At 35.6% G+C, this 19,284-nt stretch overlaps 2 protein-coding genes across 11 annotated transcripts in view; one reads left to right on the top strand and one right to left on the bottom strand.

Moving 5' to 3' along the window:
* KIAA0825 (KIAA0825 ortholog) overlaps positions 1-548 on the bottom strand; it is a 243,702-nt gene extending 243,154 nt beyond the window's left edge. For 2 of the 6 annotated variants that reach the window (XM_088156364.1, XM_088156363.1), the window contains exon 1: positions 463-548. The gene's annotated coding sequence lies outside the window, so the exon portion shown is untranslated. The remainder of the gene's footprint in view (positions 1-462) is intronic. The other 4 variants (XM_088156359.1, XM_088156360.1, XM_088156362.1 and 1 more) reach the window with 3 other exon arrangements.
* SLF1 (SMC5/6 complex localization factor 1) overlaps positions 321-19,284 on the top strand; it is a 34,033-nt gene continuing 15,069 nt past the window's right edge. Inside the window, exons 1-11 of one of the 5 annotated variants that reach the window (XM_014883561.2) lie at positions 321-422; positions 1,114-1,227; positions 1,381-1,456; positions 3,723-3,966; positions 6,103-6,262; positions 9,242-9,376; positions 10,790-10,843; positions 14,424-14,582; positions 15,138-15,304; positions 16,499-16,636; positions 17,274-17,439. In XM_014883561.2, coding sequence (XP_014739047.1) covers positions 1,114-1,227; positions 1,381-1,456; positions 3,723-3,966; positions 6,103-6,262; positions 9,242-9,376; positions 10,790-10,843; positions 14,424-14,582; positions 15,138-15,304; positions 16,499-16,636; positions 17,274-17,439 — 1,413 coding nt within the window. In that variant the 5' untranslated portion in view covers positions 321-422. Of the gene's footprint in view, positions 423-562; positions 701-973; positions 1,228-1,380; positions 1,457-3,722; positions 3,967-6,102; positions 6,263-9,241; positions 9,377-10,789; positions 10,844-14,423; positions 14,583-15,137; positions 15,305-16,498; positions 16,637-17,273; positions 17,440-19,284 lie in introns of those variants that run through there. The other 4 variants (XM_014883560.2, XM_088156366.1, XM_088156367.1 and 1 more) reach the window with 4 other exon arrangements.

Raw genomic sequence — 19,284 nt, 5'->3', positions numbered from 1 at the left:
CTTACAGCCAAGTCTGTTCCAGAGGTAACACACTTCAGTTTTGCATACAGAGTGACACACACCCCTGCCAGACGGCCTTCTACAATTTTACTTCTGCCGAGCGACAGCGACGGGAATTTCCAGGCTCCGAGAGAGGGTCAGCGCGTTTCCCAGCTCGCCATCCGCCCTCAGCCTGCTCCTGCCTCCCCGCGCCTCGAGGGGATCACCTCCTCTCGCTCTGAGGGAGGACCGCCCCTTCCCGCTCCGCCACGAAGCCAGGCCTGGAGCGCCGGCGCCGCCTTCGCGCTGCAGGTGCCAGCGCCCGCCAGCGCCCGCCAGAGCCTCGGACCCCTGGGAGCCCGGGACTGCGCAGCGCCCTGCCGTGCCGCACACGAGAGAAGGAGGCCACAGCGGACCGCATCCCTGTCTCACCCGGCGACAAGGTAAGGGAAGAGGAAGGGCAGCCCCACGGGGGCCACTTACCCAGCCGGGATCTCTCTGCGGCTCAGCGCCGGCTGCCCCGGCGACCGCGGAGCGTCAGTAACAACGTCCCGGAACGACCGCTCCGCCACATCCGGGGGCGGGGCGCGGGAAGGCGGGAACTCGCCCGTCTGCGGCTGCTGGCGGGCACCGAGACGGGCCGGATCACATCGGACCGTACCGGACCGAACCGAACCGAGGCACCATAAGCACCGCAAGAGCGCCCGCTCCCGTGGCCTCCGTACGTGAGCGCTGGAGGGCACCCCGCCGCAGCCAAGGCGGCTCGCTCTTCACCTCCGGACCGGGACCGCCGCCAGCCCGCCGCACCTCGGTGGCGTGTCCCGGTGATGGGGTTTGCCCCGAGAGGGGTTCGAAGGACTGAACCTCCGGGCATTTGGGTGCGGAGCCAAGGTGCCAGACCTGGGGGCTCGGCCCGGTTTGGGGGTCTCGAGCTACTCCCATACCTCCCTTCAGGTGTCTTTGCTGTGGCAGGCAGTGAGAGTTTAAAATGTGGTGTGCTAGCGTTCATTTCTTTTGGTGTGTTTCCCTATTTTGTTTGAAAATATGTAGATACTACTAGTCAGGCCTTGCAAGCAACTTCTCATGGTGTGTACTTTGAGTGTTAATATTTCCTTTTCATTCTTCTTTCAACAGATGGAAAGTGACAGCCAGAAAAGGATAATACAAATAACTGGATTTAAAAAAGAAGAGAAGAAGGCACTGTTCAAATGCCTGTTCAAGCTGAACTGTGTTTTTATAGAGAGTAAGGTATTGTTCATTACAATACAGCAGAGAGGTTTAGAGCTGGAAGTAAAAGTGCAAGTCTTAGAAGAAAGGACTGTGCAATAGGTTAGTTGTGTATAAGTAGACAAAGAATTTAAATGTTTCCAGTGATACAAATGTGTTGTTTTGTTTTGGTAGAAATACAGAAACTGTACACATCTTGTAGCAAAAAAGCTGTGCAAGAGCGAAAAGGTGTTAGCTGCCTGCGCTGCTGGTGAGTAGAAGATTTGCTGTTTAATTTCGTAGCATCACAGCATAAGTTTGGAAAGGACCCTTAAAAGGGTTTTAGTTATCTGTTTCATTTGGTGAATGAACTGTCTTAGAAACCTTCATTCTCCTTGTTCCATTAACCTTGATTTTTAACATAGTATTATGTTGAAGTTATGGTGAAGTCCACTTGTTTGTTTTGATTTTTTTCCTAAATTATATTCCTGCTATCTCCCTTTGTTGGATCTGCATCTGTTACCAAACAGAAAACTTTGTTATACATTAGATAATGAAGTCATGCTCAAATTATTTGGATGCTTAAAAGAGGGCAGAGGGACTATGAACACCTGTAGTCAGCATGGATTTTCAATGACAAATTCACATGTAACATTCACTGGTAACCGTCGCTGTAAGTTCTTGTTTATGCAGCAAGAGAAGATTCCAGGCTGTTGCCATTTTGACACAAGCTTCTGGTCTTTCCTCTTTAACTAGGGTCTGATGCTGAAATTGCATACATGAACAACTAAAGTACTTTTAGAATGAAAATTCTGTATTTTAAGATTTCTTTATAGACTGATCACCTGTCAGGATTCTGTGATGAGGTTTGAATATCTTGTACTTATAAGATATCACGGTGCCATTTTTAAGCATAATTTTTGTTTTCTCTATATCATACTACTCTAAAGTCTTAAAACAGCTTTTAGGATGGAAAATCTTACGAGATTTTAGACAAATGACTATGTATGCATTTGGGTTTAAAGATACGTGTAAATTCCTTGATTTCATACCATATTAGTAAGCATTTTCAATTATCTCTTACTGCTAGAAAGTAGGTGGGTATGTGTGTGTGTGTGTGTATATATATATCTATATATATGTGTGATTCCTTGTACCAGAATAAAATTCTGATTGCTTTCTTATCAAAAATGAAATAGGCCAAAAGTTTCCATGAGGGGAAAAATACTAAAATGCATCTAGGTTTCTGTCACAGCACTTCATTTTAGCAATTTTTTGAACCTTTAGGTTAATGTTTTCTTACTGTTTGGAGTTTAATTGAAGATGTTTTCTTGAACAGAGCAGAATGGTACATATCAGGACAATGGTAGCGTCCTCACAGCAATGCAAAACTCTGTCATGTTTTTATAATGAAAATCTTCCCGTCTAATACTTTCTAATCCAGAAGAGGTACTAATTTTGCATCATCGTTGCTCTTACTCATGATGGCAGAGACAGTGTATTCATTCCTACTGTGTCGTTTTCCAGGTAGTGAAGAAAGACTATGTGTTTAAACACATTTAGAATTCCATAGAGTTCAGCAGAAATACTATCAAGGATACCACTTGTCATGAACTTCCTAGCTGAGAGAAGTTTTGAGATGGAAACTTTGCGTGAAAGTGATTTTAACATCTAGGTTGTGCACAGCATACCTTTTCCAGTCATAAATCTACTGGTACCTAAGCTAGGTTTTGTAGAAGTGCCTGCCATCTGTGCTCCTCCACCGGTACATTTTGTCGGTCAACCCTGCTGTTCTGTGAAACCAATTAGGTTCACGTAATTCAAGTCAATTTCTCTTACAGTGTTTTGTATAGGTAGTGTTTCAATACAGGAGCAGGGTACTAACCACTGCTCTTGACCTGAACCTGTAAGAAGAGAGAGAGACATAGAAAAGGGGAAGATCGTTACATACTATATCAAAAGAATGCATGTGAAAGATGAAAGAGGAGAGGCGGAGGAGGTGGAGCCAAGGGATTAGAGAAAAGGATGTGAAAAGAATAAAGAAAAAAGTCTGTCCCCCGAATATTGATATTCAATACACTAGCAGTGCAAGTAATATTAAAAATATGTAAGAGAAGAACTTACGTGTTAAATGTCTAGTTCTTTAAAATATAGGTAGTAAAATATTTCTTTGTTTTGTCAAATGGTATTAAAAATAAAAGACTTACCAAGGTTCTGTGAAAGTCCTAAGAACAAAATCTGGGAAGCTAAGAAAATGTGTTTAAGATTTTTGAGGAGATAGACAAGTATTTTATCTAGGAACGGTAAAAAGGTACTCAATCATTAAAAGAAAACAAAGCAATAATTTTCAGTGGCATTGTGAGATTTTTTGTTCTGGAGAACTCTTGTAATAGGAAGAAGTTTTTAAAATGATACTTATAATTCCAGCTTTTATTTGCACAAGAAGGGTTTAAGTTAATTTTATATTAGTTCTTTAGTTGATTGCCATTTGTCTGCATGAAAAATCTTTTGTGGTTGACAGTTAATTTTCTTTTTAGGAAAGTGGGTACTAACTAAAGAGTACATAATTAATAGTGCTGAAAGTGGCAGATGGCTTGATGAAACAACGTACGAATGGGGATATGAAATTGAAAGAGACACCCATTATTCACCTCGAATGCAATCTGCACCTAAAAGATGGCGTGAAGAACTGACAAACTCTAGTGCTCCAGGGGCCTTCCACAGATGGAAAGTTGTCCTCCTTGTTAAGAAAGGTGATAAACGAATGGAATGTATTAGAAGGTAGGAGTTCCATCCCAGTTAATTTGGTCCATAACAACCTCCAGCTATCCAAACTCTAAATTATTTTCATTAATATATTTCCATACTTTTATAATGACATTAAATCTGCAACATCATTGCTTTTCTTGCCTTCATTTAGTATAGTGTTAAAAATAACATGCATACGTTTTTATCAAGTCAGCTTGCCTCCTCATAAGGCAAGATACCCAGATTATTTTGTGTGGGTATTAGATTTAAATAGTAGCTGGAGCTGGATACTTTATTTCACTTGGCTGGATGACCTGACTGTGTCATATGGATCTGGGCCACAATGTGGCTGGCATGATGAGTTTTTGTGTCACATGTATATATTAGGTTCTTTTAGTTCTGAAGATGTAATTTGTTCTAAAACAAATTATTTGTTCTAAAACAGATTATTCTGATATATTATAAGTACAGGTAGTTTAGAAAAGAAGGACAGAAGTATAAAGAGAAAGAAAGAAAGAAAGAAAGAAAGAAAGAAAGAAAGAAAGAAAGAAAGAAAGAAAGAAAGAAAGAAAGAAAGAAAGAAAGAAAGAAAGAAAGAAAGAAAGAAAGAAAGAAAGAAAGAAAGAAAGAAAGAAAGAAAGAAAGAAAGAAAAGGAAAACCAAAGTGCAAGAATGCTGAGAACATGTTTCTTTTCCATACTCTTCCTACACATTTGTATTCATTACTTTAAATTCAACACCTGAATTGAAAACGGTGCACATTTAAGTCCTGTTTGCCTCTGGTACAGTAAAAGGAATACCTCCTGACAGTTTCAGAGCTTTCCATTCGTTCAGATACTGTCCAGCTTTCTGCTGAGATCTCAGTTAGGACTGCTCAGGTCTTGAGTGTGCCACAGATGTCCAGTAAAGAAGGGAAGTGTAGTTTGTCTGTTGGATCATAGTACAGGGCTGTATGCTGCATCACAGAATGTCTGTCTGTCTGTATTTCATAAAGACAAAATGAGGGCTAATTGAAGTTGCTATCTTCTGATTTTGCCAACTGAAAATATTTTTAAGTATGGTAAGTATTTTTTGGCTGAGTGGGAGAATTTACTATGTCCTGCTGTGCTTGTGAAAAATGCTGCTTCTTTTTCCATGAAAGCTGCTTATGTAGATATTCATGATAACACTGTTGAAATGCTGTCTTGCACAGTGCTGTTTCTATTTCTTGCAATAGAAATAACCTTTAACAGGAACAACATCAGTAAGACAGGTGAACAAGTTTTGTGGAAGATGTTTTTTTCCAGACTGTTTCCCATGCACACTCAATATGGGGATCCCTTTAGTGAGTCATAAAACACCAACAGGTAGATACTGTTTTAAGTCATAAGGGATGCTGTAGGTTTGAGGAAAGTGTCTTTTTTCTGATATTTAACAACACTCTGCCTTTTATCCCCTTTCTATGCTCTTCCTGCCTTTAATACCTAGCTGTTGGATAGGTAAGTGTATAAGACCAGCACCATTTTCTTTTTATACATCTAGATTATGAAAAATAAAATGTGTATCTAGAATGTCATTAGATCTTATTTCTCCACCTTTTGTTTTCTGGCATTTTTCCTAAAAATTTTTTTCTTGCAGCTGTACAGGCCTGGAAGTTGTCCCTGGGGAAACTGTTATGTGTAATGGTGTCCCAAAAACAAGCAAATCTCTTTTCTGTATAGGATACTGGACAGCACTAATACTGCAAATGTATATTTCTGTTATGAAAATATCATATTACATTTCAGAAAAGCAGTGTGCCATTTTTTTTTAACTGCTTAATTTATAGGAAAACTTAACTGAAATATCATAATTTTGGGGTGGATTATGCAATAAATTATAGCTGCTGTCATCAAATTTGATGGTTTAAAAGGTATACAGGTGAAACTTTCTATCAGATATATTGGAGGTGTACATTGATTTTAATTACTGTTAAATTTTGAAGAGAAGAATGTTTTGTTAAGTGGGTTCTTTCATTTTCTAAAGGCTATTAAGTGCCCTTTTATCTTTCCAATGTAGCTTGTGCTGTGCCATACATCTAGAAGCCTTATTCAGTTGCACTTGTGTGCTTGTATTTTGTGAATTTTATTGTAGCTTTAGGCAGTGTTAATATAATATAGTAAATACATTTTCCTAAATATGTTCATTTAGAGTTCTTAAAGCTGGAAAAGCAACCATATGTTCATCTGAAGATGCAGAGTGCAATATAACTCACGTATTCATCGATGGTAAAACTTCTTTACAAAACAAAAAGTGCCTTTCTGAAGCTCAGCACTACCCTTTGCAATATATAGGACATTACCTTTTTCAAGTGAGTAAACTAATTTATTCATTACTGTAAGTAGAAAGTGTTAATAATGGAGGGTTAATAATCAGCCTGAATGTTTTGTGATTTGATTAAAGGTAAGACAACGTTCTGATTCTGGGGCCATGTATCCAAGAGATAGGAAGGCTCATGAATGTATACAAATACCTGAAGGGAGGATGCAAAGTAGACAGAGCCAGGCAATTGTCTATGGTGCTCAGTTACAGGAAAATGAGTACGAATGGAAAGTCAGGAACCACTTGGATTTTTTTGCTGTGAGGCTGATGGAACACTAACAGGTTGTTTGAAGAGGCTGTAGAGTCTCCAGATGCCATCTTCACATGGTTCTGTGCTAGTGCAGAATTCACTAGAACCAGGCATTTGTGTTACTACTTCCCTTAACAGAGATGCTCCATGTTTCGTACTTGTTTGCTTAGCAGATGCACTGTTCAGAAATTCTTAGTATTTTGATCTGGAACTACTCAAGGGCTTCAGAATATTCATTTAGTGTGGTAGTTTCTCAGACTCTGGGGTGACTTTAGTCAACTGCTAATTGAAACTACTATCTCTGCAAGCAAGTAGGAGCTAAAACAGTGTTTGTTACCATTTGTAAATCCTTTTCAAAGTACTTAGCTCTCCCCTTAGTAAAGGTATTACAAAAGGGTGAGAAGAAGGTTGGAAAGTCTTAATGTTTGCATCCTGAATAAAACATACAAATGTGAGCTCTTACTCTAGTGCTTACAAATGAAACTAGTTCAGGGAAGTTGCTCTCATTTAAGTCTTTCAGCAAAGATGGACATTTTCATAGGTGAATTAATGTAAAGTTTTTATGTCTACCTCACCTTTTATTGATCTCCCTCAAAATAATGTGTTGCTTGCTATGCACCTTAAATTCCTCCCAGGTGAGATAATAACTTTCCATCTTAACAAGTCCATTAACTTGCACATATCTTTTTTTTGCTTAGATTTCATTAAAGTAACTCATCTCAGAGACCAAGAGAACATTACCTTTCTATTTAAATGAATCTGAAGAGCTCAGGAAACTGCCAAGGCTCCTAGTCTCTTAAATGGAAAAGAATAAAACATAGGCAATCAAATCACAGCACTTGTCCAAATATATTAAGCTTTATCAAAGAATGTTATGGATACGCTCTTTTCTCTTTGTCCCAGAAGTACTTGGCGTATAATTCATTAGATTGTTCCAACTTCATAAATTTGTAGTCCTGCTATCTGACTGCTACTTCTAGCAAATATAAATCTCATTCCTCCCCTAAACAAATGTGTCTAAGTGATGGATTTAGCAAAATATTCTTTTTAGGGCAACTGAAACTCCACTGATGTTCAGAGTATTCTTGGTGTCATTTCTTTTTTTTTTTTAAAACCAAGTCTTTGCTTCATGTTTATATTTCAGTATTTCTTCTTACTATGTCAGCCTTGTAAGTCTATTGTTAAAATACTGTGTCAGATTGTCATTGATTATATGATTCTATAAGGCGTCAGATTTATTGGTTCAGGATATTAAAACACATGCATGATTTTAAGAAGCTAGTCTCATACTTAAACAATGACTTTAACAGCTTTGTTGGATGTGTGCTGGAGTTCCTAAATTTTTGCCAACATCGTAATATAAATTGTTTGTATATAAGTTTTTTAATGAGCATATTGAAACTAATGTGCACAAACGGCCATAAGAAGTAAAGACTAGTTAATGCATCAGAGTTCAATTATCCAAGGCTCATCAAAAGCTATTTAGAGCCCTAGTCTAGTTACCAAAAATATTTCTTCTCTTTTGAAATGTGCAAGAAATTTTTGTTCTCAGTATTTGTTTAGAAATACTGTTATACACATGCCACATGCTTTTGTTTTGAACAATACATTTAAGGGAAAATCTGAAAATAGGATGAGACATATAACTTTACAAAATTTATCTTAAAAACATGGAAGTATGAATTTCTTGTACCTTGTCCTTGCATGCTTTACTGTGTTTTTTCTCTACTGTTATGTCCCAGACTCAATCCACCCATCAGATTGAAGTGTTTGAATTATTAGGCAAGTTACACCAAGCCTTCCACACCTGCTCACAGTAGAAAATGGCCAAGGGAATACTTCACCTGTATCTATCTGATGATTCTTAACTCATCACACTGCAGGACAAGTCTGTTTTTGTGGTTACCTGTTTATTTACCTTAAGCAAACATGTTGTTTTATTCTTAACCTGTGTATCTTTTAAGAAAAACATGCATTGAAACTCTTACTGAAATGTATGTTCTCAATCCATTAAGAAAATTTTTAAAATATTTTATAGTTATTTTTTTCAAGCGAAAGTTATTTTGTGGTGTTACTGAGAGTCTTTTCAGAATGAATTGGAAACCAATGTGAGAAATGTTTCCTCATTCCCTGTGCTGAAGAGGTAGCTGAAAGTGATAGGTGGACTCCAAGAATTAATTACTAGACAAACAGACAAAAATATTAAAGAAAAAATAAGACAGTAAAACCTACTAAATTTTAAATTACTAATTTGTTTCAGTTTTATAGGTAAGAACTGAAAAGATTTCATTGTAGTCGTCTATATAAAATGAATAGACAAATTGAAGAAGAAATGCCTTATAAAATCTTTACTACATTTTTGACCAGTTGAAAATGTGTGAGCTCTGGTTTTAGTTTTTGAAAAGTTCTGAGAGAGAATCTGTTATGGAAAAATAGTCCTTGTTTCAACCACAGGGATTGTGACGTGACCTAAAGTCAGTTAGGGAAAATGAATATGGAAGCTTACCTTGATAACTCCTATGCTGTGACTTTGTACAAAATCAGTGGATTGTTTCCAAACCAGCAGCACTTTACCTGACACGATGTACACCCTTACGCAGTTACATAAGCATATATAGACACGTACAGTTTGCAATACGATATATAGAAACACCTAGCACAAAAAAGTTGACTAGACCATTAGTTTTGAAACAAAGTATTATTTTTTTTGCTCTTCAGAATGAAATACAAAATCCCAAAGATACACAGATGAACCGTTTCATGGCTGCACCACAAGAAACAGAAGAAGTCATGTCTAAAATGCAACTTGCTGAAATGAAAAATATTATTATAAAACATATGTATTTTACTGCGGTATGTAACAGCTGATGCTTTCTTAGCATTATGTATTTTATATACATATAATTATATATTTTTATATTGTGTGAATTATATAAAAAACCTCTATCATTCATTATAGTATTGAGCTAAAGTAGATACTTTTGATGCTGCCTTTTAACTTGAAATGTTTAATAATCCTATATTTACTACATCTGCCATTAGTTAAAATAAAACTTAATCATGACAATTCATTGGCATGGGTGTGTAGAAAGCACGGTGTACTTCTTAAAACCTTGGTGTAATAGATTAGATAAATAGTAGCAAATATCGTTCAACAAAATGTCTTTGAATTACAGTCTTTCTGTGGTTTTCCTGTTATTTATCCAACTTAAGCTAAGACATTTTTCAAATCAATCATATTGTTCTGCAAAGAGCCATTGTTTTGTTGACTCACATTAATGTTTTTTATGACAAGTCAAAAGTAGAGCTAATGCCCTCCTTTTTTTTTTATGTTGTCACAGATCTAATCCTTAAAAAAATTTCTACATTAGTAGCTAACACTACTATTTCAAGTTAAGAAAAAGGAACTGAATACCTTGAGTTAGGATATATTATGTCTGTAAGTTACAATGATGCAGATGATGGTATCTGGGAGGTTGTTTACATGGAGCACTACAAGTTCTCAGTAGCAGAAGAATTAAAATTTTATGTCCTTAAGGTACACACAATGTTTAAAGATAAGATTGCAAATAGAAGACTCATGCTGCTTAAATCTGAGCACCATCAAATGCTACATCTTTTATCAGTGACATTTTATCAAGGCTATGCCCCCCCAGACATTTAAAAAATAGATCTGTTGTAAACTTTTCTTGTATTTTTTCATACAGCAAGTGCTCTGGTTCAAACTATTATGTAACAATGTGCAGATGAATTAACCTTTCAGAGATGGTATCTCCTAAGGAGAGTCTTAGGATATAGGAGTCTCCTATAGTCTATAGTCTAGGATTATTTTAATAACATGTTTTAGTAAGATTGTAATACTAGCCAAGAACTATATCTATAATAGTAATACATTTTTGCACCTAGTACCATATTTTTGCATGCAAGAGGAATCCAGAGTTGGTATTTTGCCACAGAAAAAGTGAAAATTCTTTAGTGTCTAGTCTAGGAAAATTTACAGGTCCTTTCAGAGCAACCACATAACAACACATAATAGCAGGGGAAAATCGGAAGGAAAATTTGCCCATATTTTATTCCTTTTCAGTCATTAGTCCCTTATTTCATAATTTAACCATCCAAAAGACAAATCTAAATAGGCAGATCTAAATGCTGTGTTGTGCTTGAACTGTATTTAACAGAAGATGTCGTTTGAGAAGTTTCATGCAATATTTATTGAATATGTTGACTGGTATCCAGTGTGCAGGTTGCCTTTATCCTGTTTTACAGACTATTAAGCACAGACTTATGCAAACAGACCAGCTGAACAAATGCAATCCAGAGGTAAGAATTATTTGAAAAGAGGGCATGTTCTGCATATGGAATTATATTATGAAGTTAGACAAACATACTTTATTTGCAAAATTAGTTATCAAAGAAACATTTTTAGATTTTGGCTATCTTAAATTCTGATAAAGTTTTTGATGCATTAAAGAGCATCATTGGGTCTTGAATGTTGTATGTTCTTGTGATATTTTTAGTACTCTCCCTGTTATTACAAAGAAACTGCTTAATCTTGCTAGTTAAGGGAGCCTTACCTAATAACATTAGGAAAACAAAAAGCAAAGATATCCCAATGTGATTTAAGACATCTTAAATTACTCAAGCACTGCATTTATACATAATTTTTAGCACTGCTCACCTGCTTTTTCTAGTAGAGACAGATTTAGCTAGAGGTTATCTCACTGTGAAAAGAAACAGTACTTGTTCTTTCAGCACATGCCTGATACTTCATCATGTGGGTTTCTAGCATCACCTGAAGTGCAGATTGCAAGTAGAATGCTTTATGTTTTTCAGTCCTATTTTAGTAGTCACTTTGACTTAATTCCTTTTTTGTACTATTTAATTTCTCTTATTTATTTTCATTAAGACAAATAAATGCCATAAAACAGGTATGGGTCAGAAATAGGTTTTATTAAATCTTTGTTATAAATACCTGAAATAAATTAATACTTTTAAAATTTTGCCTTGTCTATCTATAATATTAATAATAAAATTATACACAATGTTGAAACATCACCTTTTTAGTATTCAAAAACCATTTTATACAGTGGCCATGAGCTACTAGTGCATTTTATATCGTAACTTGTGTTACTTAAAAGTTTAAAAGGGAAACACTTAAAGTATGTGTTAGCTTCCTGTATTTCTTGTTAACTGAAGATCTGGTATCTTCATGAGCCATACTACATGAATAGTCCTTGAAATCAGGTTTTTTTCTGATTTCTTACTTCTTGACAATAAGGAAGGAAGAAGAAAAATATTTTTAAAACATGAGCAGTAAAGTACTTTTGTCATTGTCCAACACATCACTGATCTGCAAAGTGCTGTGTGTGTTTCTGTTCCTGAGAAGGTTTGCATTGAAATTTAATCTTGGTGTGTAGTTTATTTAATTAATGGCATAAAAAAGATTGCCTTTCTTAAGACATGTAAGCTGAAATTGTTTTTTCTCTATTCTTAAGGATAATACAATATTTTGCTTGGAAATTTTAAGCCTAACTGTAATACTTCTCTTACTGTTCTGTCACTTTTTATTGCTTTATGAAATACCCATTGCTAGGTTTTATATGATACATAACTTCTGTAGTCAGTATATTTATGGCTTTTATAAGCAGCTCCAGTAAACATTTCCAATAATACTAATGAAGTAAAAGCAAACCTACAAACTAAATTAACATGTTAGATCTGCCTACTATATTTTGTCATCTTAGTCTGCATCTGCTAAGATGGCTTAGCCCAGCTAAGTGTTCTGTTCCATCATTATCCCAGAAATATTTATTTATCTTTTCTCAGCATTTCTTCTACATCATGCATGGTAAAAGATGTATTGCATGGACCTTCATGTTTCATTTGTTTCTGCTTAAAGTGCTAATGATTGTACCAGCAGTGCTTCACAAGAAACTGCTGATTCTACATCAGTCAGAGCAAGCCAGTGAAGCCTGGACAGCTTATTAAGTCTCTTCAATAATAGGTGTCTCCTGAAACTGACAAAAGATTATTACCTCAGTTTTGTATCATCCTTCTTTACCTCTTAGAAATGTACTGAACTATTCTGTAGTTTCTCTATTTTACTTGAATGCTATGCAACAGGTACCACAGTCTTCCCAAAACATTTTTGTTTTAGTGTATTTTCAAAATAATGCATCAATGTTATTGTTTAATCTAGTCCAGAATTGTAAAAAAATAAACATTTCAGTCACAATATATAAAGCTGGATGCTGATGTAATCACCAGGTGAAGGTCAGTGGTAAGATGCTTGTACATGCCCAATATACAGTCTTAAATCTTAAATCCAGGCGGCAGAGAAGTTCTTCTTTGAATGTCATTAAACGGTTTATGATTGCTCTTTAGATGTACTGTTTGCATGTAATTAACATTACAAAAGTATGAATGCAACCATTATTTCCAAAGGAAATTTTAGTGGAAATTTTAATAGTGCATATATGAATGAGAAGATTGAAATAAATGTGAGTTGCAAACACCAGATGCACAAAGACTTGATTAAAAGAAAATTGTCTACATGAGCAGCTTTATTTATTGTTAATGTAACAATGGCTTACATTAGGAATCTGAGATATGAGACATTTACAGAGAAATTAAATATCTAATGCTAAGGTGGAGTTCATTCACTGAGACTTTAGCTGTGATTTAACCATAATTATAATTTCTTTCATGAACATGAAATTTTTTCATGCTTGAAGAGAGCTCCTAACGCTTTTTATCTTATTACTGGAACATTTTTGGAAGCTCTGTAATAGCTGTATATTCTTTAGATTCCAAATCCACAACTGGACTCAAAGTCTGTAATAATTTAAAATTTAAACTAATCTTAAAACAACTGGCAAGAAATTTAGATTGGATAAAAGGAAAATTTCTCTCTGCTAAGGGTTGTCCAGGTCTGGAAAAGGCTTCCCAGGGCAGTAACGGAGTCATCATCCCTGGAGGGATTTAGAAGATGTGTACAAGTGGCTCTTAAGGACATGGTTTAGTGGTGGGTTTGGTAGTGCTGTTAATGGTTGGACTCAATGACATTAGAATTATTTCCCAACCTGAAGAATTCTATCTAATGCACACTAAGAGATAGGATTTTTGGCAGAGATCATAAAGTCTAAAACTTATCAGAGACTACAGCAACAATAAATTTATGTAACTGTTTAATTCCCAGAAGCCCAGTCAATCTGACCCTGCTTCTCTCAGCTGTGCTTCCTATCCCAGAATAAGGAGGAATTTGAATTTACCAGAGCATAGGGTGTGTGGTCAAACAAAAAAAAAAAAAAGGGTATTTCAAAAGAGAAGTTACCTACAGAAGAAATCTGTGCTTCAGTTAGGAATGCAGTTGCAACTGGTTTGTGCAGCAACTTTGGCTTGAACCTGAACTAGAGGAAAGATGTAAATAGCAATGTAGCTGAGACTTTCAGTAGCTCATTAGTGTCATGAATCTGTGGTCTCTGGAAAGCTGAAAGTAGAGATAATAACAGGGAAATTCCAGAGCAGATACAGCATCTTATGGAAGCTATTGCATCTCTCTGGGTTCTCTGAAAGCCATAAAGTTAAGAGTTTTGCTGTTGTGAGTGGCAGAGAGTAAGACAGAAGTCCTGTGCCATTAAGATCTTGATTGGAAGGACCCCTTCTGCTTAGAAATGAGAGTCCCTTTCCCCCTGGCCTGGCAGGGATGTAAGGTGGTATGGAATAACCGTCATGTCTTAGTCACATCCCCTCTAGCTATTGCAAAAATTAATTCAATCCTGGCAGGAACCAGGATATATAATACCAATTGGAGATTTCCTGTGTTAGTTAAGTTGTTTAGTGAAAGGGGTTTTTTAATTTAAGCTGTTTGGTTTGTTTTACAATGATATCTCATTTCTAGGGTAGAAGTACTGACTGGTCCAGGGGCACTTGGTCTATACTTCAAGGATTAGTGGAAGAGGACTTATTTGATGATGTAGTCACAGAACTTGCTGCAGGCCATATGTACAGTGCACCTCCTTTGCAACTTCTTCATCCTCTTCTAAAATATGTCCTATTGGTGAGACATGAAGACTAAATTATTATTAAAAAATACAAACAATAAATTAGAAGTATTATGATCCTTGCTTCTGACCTTGTATATAGTAGTTTTTAGTGATGCATTCACCCTTCTTTTTTTGCCCATCAGTGTGCTTGTAAAAATAAGAAAGGTTTTTCAAATGGTTTTTTTCCAATTAGTGTTTATTTGCAAGCCAAATAAACATAATGCTCTAAATATTGTGGAAGGCTTACCCACAAATATTTTTTGTTACTTTTAGGAACAGCACTATGCTAGTACGCTACGGGTAGAGAGATTGATTGAGAAGGTTTGCTCTAAACAGTGGTGCATTCAACTGGAATATCACACTAGAGCAATTTCTCCTTTTTCTCTTTTTTTTTTAACTAAGTGTTTTTCTCCTTGGAGTTGTGCATTAAACTGCATGTTACTTCAGTGATTAAATTTGGTGACTTGGGATTGCAAAGATTACAGAAAGTAAATAAACTCTTAGTGATTAATGATATTATATATCTTTGGCTGGTCGGGAGCCAATATTATTTTCTCATTTTATCACAGGGAAATACGGATACAATATTTTTTGCCAAACTTTGTCATGTTTTTTACCTTGTTCTTCATTGTGAACCTCCCTGGAAGTCCCCATCTATGTTAAAGTATTATTTGGATCTTCTTCAGTGTCCCATCTGTAGGAAAGGAACATGGTCCTTGATCGAGATGCTTGTAAGGTAAGAAAGATTAATGGGGTACCAAATGCAATAGTTATGCTACTCCAAATTCAGAGACAGCAGAGAAGTTGGCATTCTATTGCATCAAAGTCCTGTTTTTAACAGAACAAGTTACCAGTATGTGAAAGTCTAGAATTGTAACAGATTTGGACATTTCACTCTATGTTTCAAGAAGTGTTAGCTCACAGGCAGATGGAATTTTTTTGAAAGAAGTGTATTTTCTTAGCCTTACTAATTTTTAAGAATTATTTTATTTCTTATGCTCTTTACAGGGTATAGAAATCTGTGTAGTCTTGCTGTTGTTGTGTGTATACATATAGGTAAACACACACACACATACACATGCATGTATCTGCAGTTACAAAGCAAGGCTTATCTTACCAAACATGAAGTTTCGTGTTGTATTTCGATTTTAATCATAACCTTTACTATCTTTTTTGAGGAAGTCTGATTATGTCTGATCTACATCTATAAAGACAATATAATGTTTAGGAGCTGTTTAAATATTCATCTGAAAAAGAAACTTTATTGTTGTGATAAAACCTTAAGTAACATTTAAGTACTTCAGTACAACTGTGATTACAGATATCTGAGTATGTGCATGAATTCGTGAAAAGAGAATTTGTCTTTTAGTTGAAATATTTTGTCTTTTAGTACTTCCTGGAGAATGTGAATACCCAGAAGTTGTATACCTGGTTCTAGCACTCAAAATTCTAGCCAAAAAGTGTGTTTGCATATTACTTCAGAATTATCTTCATCATGTTTGACAATCTGTAGTCCTGTCAAATAGTATGTTTGAACTGTTATCTGAACAGAAGTTTGTAGGATGTTACCATGTCTATAAAACACTACAAAATTATCTTGTTTCTGAAGGATTTTAAAGAAGTTCTGTTCAATATAGTAATTGTACAATATCTCAAGTAGAGACAGAAAAATAAAATCCAATTAAATTGTGTAGTTTACACTATAATGCAAAATCTTTGTCTGGAACACAAAAGCTCAGGAACAAACATGGTGGTTTTTTTCTTTTGAAAAAAGCTTTAAAACCAGAAAATTTGGCTTTAAAATGTTAATTGTTGCTGGGGAGCAGCTATTTCCTGTCAAAACAGACCAGATTCAAAGCTGACTTTTTTGCCAATAGATTATCTGTTATTTCTGTCATACAAATGAAAGTTTTCATTTTTTATATTTCAGGTCTTGCCTTTATTGCGAAACAGTTTGTCATACAGTCACAGTTTCAGGAGGAGAAGATGAACTGAGGATAGTTCATAAAACATTATTGAAGTTTTTCTTTGATTTAGTGAAAGGCGAAGTAGAGTTTCTGACAAAAAGGTGGGGTTTATAGAATAATACATGCGTTTATGTACAGCAGCTTGTATCCTGATTTGTGTATATCCCTGATAAGCTACTGTTCTACAGAAGACTTTAGCAATTCCATTTTTATTTCTCAGTTCTTAGTTTGCTTATTGTAAATTCATAGGGTTTTTTCTAACATGTTTTAAGACCTTTTGTTTTTTCCATCCTATTATTTCAGTAAGCATTTAATTTTGATCATTAAGTGGTATTTTTAGATTTGCAGTACTTCACTATTCATTCTTTAAGGTAGACAAGCAGCATTTTGACTATATTGAGTCATATGTTTTGTTTTTTAAATTCAAAAACTATTATCTCCCTATTATCTTAGGGAGACAATTACCCTTCCTTGGTTTATGAAGTAGAAGTCTGTAGGCTGTATATTGCCTTTACTTTATGTAAATAGTGGCACAGTATTAGAATTCCTCAAGTCTAACAGTAATAGTTGTCATCATTGTATTTACTCTTCATCAGAAATTGTGTCTGATCTTTCCATAGGTGAAAAATAGCCAAATCTGTGTGTATTTTGAATGAAGACAAGGTTTCTGTCTGGTAACTATAATAACCAAAGTGGCATAAAGCTTAAGGTTTTTTCACTTTTTCTTTTTTATTATAGTTTGGTTGAAGGAACGAATTCACAGCATCAACAAGTCTTGCCACAGACAGTTCTTCTGAAGACATTCTTGCTTGACAGTGGAACTGCAGTGCTTTTTACCAAACACATAAATATTCTAGCAGATTGGGTCGTATTTTCCCATAGAGAATTGAATGGAAAAAATGATGTGAGTGTGAATTTTATACTTTAAAGTAATGAAGACTGACTTTTTTTTTTTAAGGCGTCCCTTTGTTCATTCTTTTGTGAGGAATTACATGTATCATAGCTGCTTGTTATAGCTGCCTTTTGTTGTGAAGCGTGCTGGTTTTTGCTCCACTAAAAGAAATGAATTGATCCATAAGATTCTTATATAGATATGTAGAGAAGAAACGAGTCATGAGTAGCTTGTTGGATGCATTCAGATGTTCACATGCCCTTACCAGCAGGTATTACTGTTATTAGAGACACCAGTTTAACACATTCTCTCAAACAATATGGTGTAGCAAAAGAAGTGATTATCTTATTTTACAGTGACAGGATTCAGGAAATGTTTGAAAGAGAAACCTCACAAAACTAATACTTTTTTGTTGTTTGCTATAGATATGCATTTACTGTAATAAAATGCCCTGGTTTTCTTCCTAAGTCTTTTAGTTTCATTTGGTACATTTCCTAGAATTTAGCATAAAAATGGAATTGAAGGCAACTTAATTGCTGTTCTGTGACCTGCTGACCAGCAGGACATTGACCTGAAAGATACTAAGTGTCCTCTATACCACCTATTTCTTTTCAGAAGCAAGAGGCCTTGTAAAACATCTTTGACTTCTAGATTCTCACATAAAATAAAACCTAACTACTGTCTCTGCATTCTCTTTTAAATTATTGTGAGAGCACAGAATAAATAGGTACTCCATTCACTTTTTCCATATAGTAACAACAATAGAAAATCAAGTATTTCAGGGAGAAAAAAGCACTTTCAATATAATACCTAGTAGTTATTCATTATGCTATGAAAGCAAAAAGATTAAACATAATGAGAGCTTCACTCATCTTACCTAGCCAGACCTCCTACCTTTTTTGAGGGCTATCAAAGCAAGACATTGTGAAACAGTGCTGCTTTTTATCCTCGGTCAAGATATTTAAAAAGTGCCTAAAATTAGGCTTTTATACCCATATTTATATTTAAGCAACCTATATTTTCAAAGCTACTGAGCAGCAAGCAGGCTTACATGCAATTGGTGTCAGTAGCCATTCTGTTTCTTTGCAAAATGACACTGCTTTCATATTTTTCCTGGTGTTGAATCTGCAGTTTAAGTGTAGGTACCATTTAGTTTTTTCTGCTATGCCTTCCTTTGACGGGTTCCAGCACTGTAAGCCATGCCTTTCTCATAAACCTTTCTTTGCATAGGTTAGAATAATCACTTTTGTAAGACTGTACTATATATGAAAAATAAGCTTAGTCCCCCCCACACAACATAAACCACAGAAATCTGCCTGTTGTTTAGATAATTGTCATTTCAGCACCATGTCTGCGTGGATGCCTGTTGATTTCTCACTTTGATCTTACGCACGGTAGTGTAAACTATCCTACAGAGATGAATTCTAGCCTTAAAAAGCAGCTTGTTCACTCATAATATCTGCAATTTATTATGTTTTTACTAACAGCTTTGTTCCTCATATTTATTTATCTATTGCACTTTCTTTCTCATTGCATTTTTGGCAAAAATAAACCAAAATACCATATTTTTACAATCCAACTCCTACATCCCTTCATTCATTCTCAATCTTGTTATACTAAAACTTGATATTTTCCTGTATTTTCAGAGACTAATTTTAAAATTCCGTTACACAGCTTAAAACGTCATTCAGAAAATCAAAAGAGCTAAACATCCCTAGCTGTACAGACAGAACTGTGTTTTCTCCTTCCTTTTTCTGTCATTTCAGAGATACATAAATAAATACGTGATATTTCCATGTCATTAGAGGTAGCATACAGGGTACAAAGTTGTCCTTCCTGTCTTCAGTTTGAAGATAT

The sequence above is a fragment of the Sturnus vulgaris genome, chromosome Z (assembly GCF_052056855.1).
Source record: "Sturnus vulgaris isolate bStuVul1 chromosome Z, bStuVul1.hap1, whole genome shotgun sequence".
Taxonomy (NCBI): domain Eukaryota; kingdom Metazoa; phylum Chordata; class Aves; order Passeriformes; family Sturnidae; genus Sturnus; species Sturnus vulgaris.
The sequence above is the reverse complement of the archived record's forward strand: the minus strand, read 5'-3'. Positions and strand labels throughout refer to the sequence as shown.